We start from the raw sequence: 10,635 nt of genomic DNA on the forward strand, positions 1-10,635 counted from the left end.
TCCAGTCCCAAAAATGGAAAAAAGTTGGTGGTGGGGCTAAAGCCGTGATCGGACCAACAAAAATGTGAAGGTCCCCACGTGTGCCGTGGTTGGTCGACGGGCGACTCAAAAAGTAACAAAAAGAGGCAAATATTCTGACCCGGGACGGATCAGAAGGTGGCTGGTGACAGGGGAGAGTTAGCAAAAGCCACTCTAAAAAAAAGGTGTAGAAGGTTCACGAGAGGTTCTCTAGAGAGTGAGTTTGGAAGCGTTTTGCCAGAGTCTTGAGAAGAGTTTCCAAAAAGAGAGAGATTCTTTTCAGGAGAGTGAGTGTTTTCTTTCAGGAGAGAGAGCGAGAGAGAAATTCTGCACGGCCTTCTATAAGGGACGTGCGCATATAAATGAAGGGGGCTAGAGCAGTTTGCTTTGTACAACAGCATCTACTGGACTAGATTACAAGAAGTAAATGATATGAAGTGTAATATGTGAAACGTTTTAAAAGTATCAATGTGTTTCAATGCTCTTAAAAGAAATAGACATTATCAAGGGAGTCTGCAACCCCAAAAGCGGCTTCTGGTTTGCTGAAAGGACCAGTTTATTCCATCAGAGCAAGTCACAATGTTAGCAAAAGAGCCCAGTAATAGCCAAGATCACTCACTGTGGTCCCAATTATATGGACAGAGCAGTGGCCCCAGGGCAGGAGTTAATGATTATAATAAGGCTTGTCTGTCCGTTCAAAATCAGCTTAGAGTGCACCCACACTGACCGACAGCATCACTCCAGCCTTAGTTGGATTCAAACGGGCAGCATGTGAATGAGCAGGGTGTTTTTGGGATGGGGTCCCAGGTTTGTTTCCCAGTCTGATGAACCAAGACACCTCTTTCGCCCTTCTCATTACATCTCAAAGCTATGAAGCGGATCAATTAAGACTTTCTTGTAACAGTGCCTGCTATTTAATTCATTATATGGCTGAGCAGTCTGCGATTAATGACTGGCACTTAGCTGTGAGACATGGTCAATAAAGGCACTGGTCCAGGGAACTTAATGCCAGGCTACAATTCTCCAGGCCCAGGTCCACCTCCAAGAGTGAAGGGAGGTTAATGGGAACATTGAGTAGATGGAAAAACAACAACTTCTCATATCAACTTTTCTATTGCATCGCATTATTTACATGAGCTTGTCTTTAACCTGGAACAACCCAACGTTATATTATGACCACTGGATCACTGGCAGCCTGTTTTGTAAAATAGCATTAGGAGGACAAAGACAAATAGAGCACAGACCGTGACGGGTCAAAGACAGATGGGGACATTTTGGTTCTGCTATAATCGTTTGTGGTGTGCATGCATGTTGTGCCCTATAGGGGCAGGAATACACATGCATAAATAAGCACATACAGTATAAGGTTTCCTAGATGTCCACTAGAACTTTGAGGGTGTTAATGCCTTTGATACAGCTAAACATGACTGCAAAATGTACACGCGTAGATGAATAAATATATGAATAAATCATAAATACATTAATAAATAAAATTGCTCAGGCCTTTACATTGGCCGTCACACCTAAATTCAATTTTAAGGAACATTTTGTCTGCCAGCTTTATAAAACCCCCAACAACATGAAATGACAAAACGAGGTATTGTCTTTTGGTGAAAGACTTCCTCCTCTCAGTGGAGTGAACATGTCTGATAAATGCCAGGATATAATGAAGCTGTCCTGGTGGCTGAAAACCTTTTACCCTCTGGGTAGGAGAAGACAGACGGATGATTCTTTATCAACATGCAGTCGCAGCTGCTCCCATATAGTGCACATGATGGGGCAGATAAATCCACCAGTTGAATTTACACATCTTAACTGCTTCCATTTAATCCAGTAATTGTTTTATGAACAGAATTACCACAAGGCAAACATGCCACCAATTAATGGAAGGATGGTGTAGGAAAATATGATTCCATGGATAGGCAAGGTCACTCACTATATGTTGCTCCCAGAGAATACATGCGAATCAATACTTTAATACATACACAGACTATATAGACAGAAGCACTGAGACACACCACTTCATCAATTGTAATCAAGCAAGGGTGGGGCTGTAAGCATAATTGGATAAATTTGATGTGGAAGAACTTGAGAGCGCTTAATATAGTGAAACATATATGTGTTCTCCTGCTAAAATCGGGAAGCTAAAACACGTTTAAAACCTCAATGATTCAAGAGTATCTCCACAGGCTGCCAGAACTATAAACATGGTTTGAGCATATGGCTGACAATTAGGTATATTTTCAACAAATTTGATTGATGCATGCAAGTAAAAATTGGGCGGTTTAAAATACAACATAATGTTGTTTAACTTTGCTTTCATGATACAAGGTGAATTCATTGAAAGCCATAATCACATGTTTCTTATCACATTGATGTGCACATTATATGAATCCTATTGCAAATAAAAAAATTAAACATGCTCATACAGCATACAGTGCTGGTTGGAAAACAACACTTTTACATTTCTTATGATAAATCTGTCTAACAACAATTGTTTGTCATGTGTTTTAATGAATACTTTACTATAAAATAAATGTTTACTGCTTCTGCAAAAAACAAGTTTCATTGAAGAGTGATGATGGATTATATTTTACTCCTTGGGGAAACCATTTTTAAGGGTTTCAATTTGTTTGTGCCCTGTTTCAAAGTAATTTTATGACACCAGTCAGTTTGAGTTTCAAATTGTAGGTCATATGTAACCATGTAAACTTTGTGTAAGTCCAAACCAGGAGCAAATTCGCCAGAAATGATTAGCTCGAGGCAGTAGTCCCACAGTCTTGGAGCGTTTCAAGTGCATTTCCTCATTCGTTTTCATGGTAAAATATATTTTCTTTACTTTAACCTAGACCAATGTAAATGTTTCATTTGGACCAAAGGATGTTCTTTAGATTAAGTGTGATTTTTGCACATAGCAATCTTTGAAACTTCCGGCAAAAGTTCCTCGACTGCCACCATTACGGATATGGACAAGAGGAGTGACGGACATTGACATTGGTAAGAAAAATGAATAATCTCTGCAGTGTGATAACCTTCTCCACCCGTTAGTTTAAAGTCATTGTTTTTAACCATATAACTGTTCATGACAATATGTCATTTTAAGTCCTCGAATTTCGACGCACTGTGACAACATTATCTGGTAACGGTGAGATCAAGCATGCAGCTACATTGACTACATGGACGGGAGGAGTTATGGCTTAAAGGTGTATTTCTTTCAGAGACACCCGAATGTGAGTCCAAATGATACAAAATGATACTGGAACTGTTTAACCTCCAAAATCATATTAGCACCTCATGTCTGTTCCCCATCGGCACCCTCCATTAACCAGGAAGTAGCCTGCTAACTAACAAACAGGCGGACAAACAAACCCAAAATGCCCAATAATAATTGTTTTCACATTTATTAAAGTGATGCTTGATTGGGCTGAAAATCAACACCTATATAATAGGTCTATATGAAAAAATTATGTCAGCACTAAAATTCACCCCCCTAAAATAATCAGTAGTGATTTATGGGCTTTTTGTGACGACTAAAGCCGCAAATTGGCACGCCCACTTTTGGGGCCTGTTTTTTTTTTTTTCTCCATCTCAGTCTGTAAACGTCATAGCATGGAGGCTTGATCCGTGTTGTTCCTTGTTTTAGTTTGTCACATTCTGTTGTCACCTAGTGCCTGAAAGTGATTAATTGCCACTAAAATTCATATGCACATACTTACTCTTGTCCATTTCAAACCGTGAAAATATAAAAGCGGGTGTTTTTATTAACATCAAATGTGAGCTCCGATGAGGAAAAAACACTATTACCTCCACAAAAACAAACATATTGTGCTGATCGTTTTTTCCATTTTTTTTTTTAATTACCGGTTAGAGTGGACAATACCAGGAATGTGCATATGAATTTTAGTGACAATTGATCATAGTTTTCAGACATTTAGCGATGCAAACTCTATGTTATTTTCCCATAACAGCCAAAGAACCATGGCCGTTGGCTCCCGCGGCTAGTCAAGGCAGGATTAGCTTTCAATTGCTAACAGTCAAAGGTAACAGAAGGAAATCTTCTTCTTATCGTCCATACATGAGGGTTGGGTGTCAGGACGAGCTGCTCGCTCGAGTGGGAGTTAGCTCCACACCGCCACCGGTCAGCCAGTAGCCGGTGTTCTGCCAGATTACGCTCGGCATCACCGGTATGGCGTGTGATCGCTAAAAAATGGCCGATTCGAGGAAATGGATGGAGGTACAGTATAAACTTTGAAAAGACATGGGGCTCCGTTTCCGCTGTCTAGGCAGCCAAGACGCTCTGTGTCCACCTTCAGCAGTGTTTTCCGCGGCCGGTCAGCCAGCCAGGAGCACCGTGTTTACTACACAGGAGGTCTTGTTGCGGCAAACGCTTTAATTCTGTCCAGTCAGAGATACAGCGGCGTCGCTGTGCGAGTGGGCCGGCCCGTGTGCGTTAATTTTGGATAAATACAAGCCCCGGAGGTCGGCTTGTCGAAATGTCAAAGTTGGAAACATTTTCTCACATTTTCAATGTGTTTGAGTATCTTGGTGACTTATGACACGAAACGATGTATGTGACAAGTGCAACTCAGCTGCATGTAAGCTGCTCATTTCTTGCTCTTTTTGGTCGCACATGCAAAGGCTAAAAGTTTTGTGATGTTTGCAGTGCTTGAAGTGGGCCAAAGTAGAGATGTCCACATGTATTGGGGCCGATTGATCCCCGTTATTTTGACAATATAAGCGGCATTATTTACAATGACTTTGAATGACAAAATCGAATCGGTCCCTATCGTGACGTCACACAAGGCATGGAGGGAGGGGAGGGAGTGTGGTCAAATTGCTCATTAATTGTCGGCGTTCCTGAACACGTTAGTTTTGTGCTGATTCCTCCAAAACAAACTGATAAAGGTTAAAATGCAAGCTAATATCTTGTTCCTGATAAAAAATACATAAATTGAGCTTGTTATTGAAAAAAAAATAGACCGTCTTGGCTGCCTGATCTCTTTAATAGTACATCTTTGGTGGAGTGCTGCTCTATGCTTAGTGGCGTTATATTATTTTGTATGATCATTGTGGCATTGCTAAACCAACAAATGGAATCATGGTCTAAAGTCTTAGATAGACCAATCCGACGTTGGCCAACTGTGACCGACGCTTAGCCCCTTTGGCGACGGGCTGGCTGTCAGCACGTCACGTTGGAAAAATACACCGCAACGACAGACAGCGACGCTGACCATTAAAGTACCTTCTGCGCATGCGTGAGATGTAATACCCCTCCATACCATCGGCGGCGGTAGTCCTATTCTTCATTATTAGAAAAAGCCATCCGAAAAGCTATTCGCCGTAAACAATGCATTCAATTATATTTTTTGCTCATGATGAACTCCCACGCGAAGTAAAACCTCACATTCTTGACACAGTATCGTGAAATACTTACATTGTCAACCCTCGCTCTTATACTTGTAAGAAGATTAAGGAGGCGTGCTCACTGTTTATCTGCATTTGTCAATTCCCGTTCGTACTCCGTGCGCTGCTTTGCTAGCTAACAGCCAATCAGAGTGACCAAATGTCACGACTCACGACGCCAATTTAACATGTTAGAACACCCACCCGACGCTTCCTGACGAGGTCCGATGTTGGTACGGTGTTCGCTACATCAATCAGACGGCGCAATGAGACGCCCCGACGTCTGACGTCGCATTGGTGTATCTAGGCATTAAGACTTTTGAACAGTACTGTGTATATACCAGTGATTCCCAATGGTAATCATTATTTACTACAATAAATAATGAAATTGTTCATCTCTCTATTCTAGCGACTATATCATGACAGGCAGAACAATGAAATGCTCATCCACTCACTACATGACCGAAAGTACAATTAACGTGTGTGTTCACAATGATTATTAAACACACTTTTTGTGTCCCACATTTATTGTTTGGTGGTGTGGCATGGGATTTTAAGGATTAAATGTTGGGATACAATACTACAGCATATTTCGATTAACAATAGTTTACAGAAATGATCTGCACCTGACTGTTTTGCATGCATACAATAAAATCAATATTTTATCTCTATGTAGGTGAGTGCTCTCTCATGTGTGGCTGGTTGTTACAAGAGTGACCTCCAGTGTGCATGCAGAAGGAGAGAGCTGCACTTCTCACTGTGCGTCTTGACAGCTACAGTATGTGACCTCCATTGAGGAGCGCCTGCCAACAGTCTTAAACATGCCACTCTCCTATACAATGACTTCAACGTGAGCATTGTCGCAAATGCGCCTCCTCGGCGACAGCAGCATGCGCGCATATATAATCAACGGTGTTCCAATAAAAGACAAGCGTGAGATGAAAGTAAGTGCTGTTATCAGATTTCACTCCCATTATTGTGCTCACTTCATCTCTGGGGTGGCGAGGGTCGCTCCTTTCTCGGCGTAAAAAAAATTGACACGTGGATGTTTCGCGCCCTCTCAGCCTCAAACGTTCCGCGGGGGAGCGAAGGAAGAGAAGGAGGGGAGGAGAGAGGAGGAGGAGAGATGCAGGAGCAGGGAGGAGGAGAGAGGACGTGCTCAGTCCGCTTTCTAACCACGGACACTGAGCTGCGGAGCATCCTGCGCACATTTGGAATTAACACTTTTATCAGCACCTCTCACTAAGAAGAGACTTGCAGGATGTGGAAGAGGAGCCTGTGGAAAGAACAGGAAAAAGACATGGTGGATGTATTTTTTATTGTCAAGTCATAATGTGACATTGCCTCACGTAATGCATGTGAATTTTTAAGGGGAGATCAACTATATGCCAGCATGGATTTCTTGAATTTCTCCTCTTTAGAGGAAGGGATGGAGGCAGGGAACACCTCCACGAACAACACCTCTCCGAGCAAGTACACCCCTCTCGCCATCTGGAGTCTAGCAGGACTTGTCAGTTTTCTAATCCTGTTCACGATAGTGGGCAACGTCTTGGTTGTTATCGCCGTTTTAACAAGCAGAGCCCTGAAACCACCCCAGAATCTGTTTCTGGTGTCTCTGGCCAGTGCAGACATACTGGTGGCCACCCTGGTCATGCCCTTTTCCCTGGCTAATGAACTTATGGGCTACTGGCTTTTTGGTAAGATTTGGTGTGACATCTACTTGGCTCTGGATGTTTTATTCTGCACCTCCTCTATTGTGCACCTCTGTGCCATTAGTTTGGATCGCTACTGGTCAGTGACACAGGCGGTAGAGTACAACTTGAAGAGAACGCCAAAAAGAGTCAAAGGGATGATTGTGGTGGTGTGGTTGATTTCAGCTGTTATCTCCTTCCCACCACTGATATCAATGGACAGGAGCAACAATGAGACAAGCCCCCAGTGTATCATAAATGATGAGACCTGGTACATCCTCTATTCCAGCATTGGGTCCTTCTTTGCCCCCTGTGTCATCATGATTCTGGTCTATATCCGGATATACCAAGTGGCAAAGACCAGGACCAGAACTATGTCAGAGAAGAAAAGGGACGTGAATTCGCCACAGGAGAACGGTCGAACAGACACAGACAAAGGCGGTTCGTTTAAGTCTGAAAGAGGCGGGAGTGTTAAGGAGAAAGAATGTGAAAACGGCCATTGCAAGGAGCACGCGGCTAGCACTTCCTTGACAAACGCTTCTAAAAATCCACACATCGAGCACCATGATGACTTTGACGACAGCAGTTCATCAGACGAGAAGCCCAAGAAAAGCTCCTCGTCGTCCAAACATCACCAGGATGACCGAAAAGACAGGAAGTCCAGCAGGAAAAGCAGCTCTGCCTCCAAATTCTCCAGCAGGAAGTCCTGTGCCAGTTCTAAATCCATGGAGTTGTTCTCATCTCGCCGCAAACGCAGAAGCACAGTCAACAGGAAGAAAGTGTCCGCAGCACGAGAAAAACGTTTTACGTTCGTCCTGGCTGTGGTCATGGGGGTTTTTGTTTTGTGCTGGTTCCCCTTTTTCTTCTCGTACAGCCTATATGGAATCTGCAGGGAGATGTGCAAGATCCCTGAGACTCTGTTCAAGTTTTTCTTTTGGATCGGCTACTGTAACAGCTCATTAAATCCGGTCATCTACACCATCTTCAACCAAGACTTTCGCAGAGCTTTCCAGAAGATTCTCTGTAAGTCATGGAAGCGCTCTTTCTGATGGGCTTTAATAGACATTTCGTACGCCAGATTACTATTTAAGCGGTTCTGAGTTCCACAGAAAAGCGTTGGCCCGGGGAAGTAGTCCCACCTTTTACTGTCAGGGATTGTGCTTGAAATGAAGGTATGGGAACGGATCAAAGGCCTGAACTAAAGGTGCAGGAAAGTGCTCTGCTTTTATCCACAGTCAAAGCTTTCACTAAATGCCAGGCAGATTTTTACACTCAAATATTTGCTCCAACTAAACCACTCACATTGATTTACGCTTCCTTCATTGAAATACAATAAACAGACTCATAACAGCCACTGTGATGCATGCGCAGCTCAGCAGCTGCACCTGGATGAACTGCTCAGGAGACAAAGGGTTTATTGAGTCACTTTATTCCCATGATCACTGAACATAATGCCAAGACCTTGACAATCTCCAATTGTTATATAGAGGACAATAGGGCATCTATCTTCTATGGCTCTTAATCTGTTTTTCTTGACCTTTATGATATGTTTCACTCATTTTGAGGACCAATGGGACGAAGGGGCTCCTTTCTTACTGGTACAGTTTCAAAATTTTAAAAAAATAAAATAAAATAAACAACTTACAAAAATCTATTCATGAACTCTCTTATACATAAGTAATATATCTGCCTCAGTGGGAGGTACCTGCCTGTTCATGTACCGAGAATGAAGTGGCAACCTTTCATCAGTTTGTATGGCATTTTTTTGCGTGAGAAATCCGTGGACTCGGTGGAATGTAAAGCTCTGTGTTACAATTGGAAAGTCATCTCCTTGCAGGGCATCTCTCTGGAACTACTGTGTCTCTCGAGTCTGAAACAATAGAAGGATCACTGCCTCCCTGCTGCGGCAGATGGACATGCGCTGAGGCTCCCACTATGTGTGTGAAAAAATGGTCTAATGGGAGAGAAAGGTGGGACTGAAAGTGTATAGCGTGGAACTACGTTGTTGAAGGGTGTTAATCCCCACTGCCACTCACTGTATGTGTGTGTGTGTGTGTGCCCGAGTATGCATGCCTGCGTGTTTGTGTGGCGTAAGCCCGAATTTGGCACGAGGGTTGATCCTCTCTGCTCAAGTGTCTTTCTTTTCTCCTTCATTTACTGTCAGGCGGATTTTATGTTTTCCACAACCCCACCAAAGTCAGACACATTAAAAACCTCTTACATGTTATTGCTCACTTTTATCGTCTGCTGCCGGCACACATAACAATGCACATTAGACACTCTTCTCAATTACAATATTTGCCTGTCAAGCATTTATAGCTAGGAGGTTAAATGATTATTTTCCCTTGTAAATATGTAGAAACAGTGCAGTATTATTGTGTGGTGCCTCATTATCACACACATATTGCTATGATCAACAACATGTACTACCGGTACTTGCATTATGAATAATGCACTCATGGATTTTCATGGCACACATACAGTCCTTTTGTAATGTTTTAGAAGAAAAACAAGAACAAGTGTTTATTTCTCTTCTTTGAACACATTCTAACAGATCAAATAAATATAATATAAACTGTGTATTGCTGTATTGGTTGTATTATTCATTAGTGTTAACAGTGGCTACTAGTAATCACCACATGTGCATTGGACTAAAACAGAAACTCCAGTCTTATATTCCTAAACTCATTCCCAATTACAATTTGGAATTGAAACAAAAGTTGGGCCCTTTCTTTTTAATGGCGTTTTGTGGTTTTTTTTTTTTTTTGTTTGTCACCACATACTGTATCAACGACAAAATCTGTGAAGTTAAACCATATAACAAGATACTGACCTTACTAGTATAAGTAATGTTGTTCTTGTGCTGAAGTTGGGTATTTTTCTATTTCATAATTCACAATATTGACTATCATTTCTGAAAACATTATATACTGAAACAGCAGAACATACAAAATCTTCACACAAACACCTTATTGTTCCTTCTCCGTTTTGTTTATCAGCCGTCTTAAAAGGGTGTCTTACTAAATTTGACTTTTATTATACAATAGTAGGCCTAAATGGTTCTTTAAAATACAGTAATCCCTTGCCACTTCGCGGTTAGGGTTTTGCAACCTCAGTGCAGGTTTTCAAAAAGTATTCATCAAAAAATAAAATTGAAAAATACAGCCATATTGCAGAGAGACGGATTGTTTCAAAGAGCCTGTAGCTTGGTATTTATTCTTCATTTTGCATTTTTAAAGTTAAATTTGTTGTATAGCAAGTATTTAGAAAGGTGGGAACCATGTCGGGAGATTCGTAACGGTGTAAGGCATGAATCCCCCCAAAATAAAACTTTAAAATAAAAAATAATATAAATGTTATGACTGGTTGTTTACGTTATGTGTCAGTTGCTCTGCAGTTGCTATGGTCCTTTTATGCTTTGTCCTTTATGATATCATATAGGTCTGAAGTCTGACAGTTTAAAAGTTTGAGTTAGACAGTGACACATTGTCAGTACGTCCAACCTTCTTGGAGTGAGGATGCA

At 41.7% G+C, this 10,635-nt stretch overlaps 1 protein-coding gene across 1 annotated transcript; it reads left to right on the forward strand.

Moving 5' to 3' along the window:
- The first annotated feature begins 6,544 nt into the window (after positions 1-6,544).
- On the forward strand, positions 6,545-9,692 carry adra2c (adrenoceptor alpha 2C). The gene has a single exon (XM_086034632.1). It carries the CDS (start codon positions 6,815-6,817, stop codon positions 8,159-8,161), a length of 1,347 nt encoding a protein of 448 aa, XP_085890758.1. The 5' UTR covers positions 6,545-6,814; the 3' UTR covers positions 8,162-9,692.
- The last annotated feature ends 943 nt before the right edge of the window (positions 9,693-10,635 follow it).

The sequence above is a fragment of the Filicampus tigris genome, chromosome 6, assembly GCF_054856515.1.
Source record: "Filicampus tigris isolate MCC_2025a chromosome 6, RoL_Ftig_1.0, whole genome shotgun sequence".
Lineage (NCBI taxonomy): Eukaryota > Metazoa > Chordata > Actinopteri > Syngnathiformes > Syngnathidae > Filicampus > Filicampus tigris.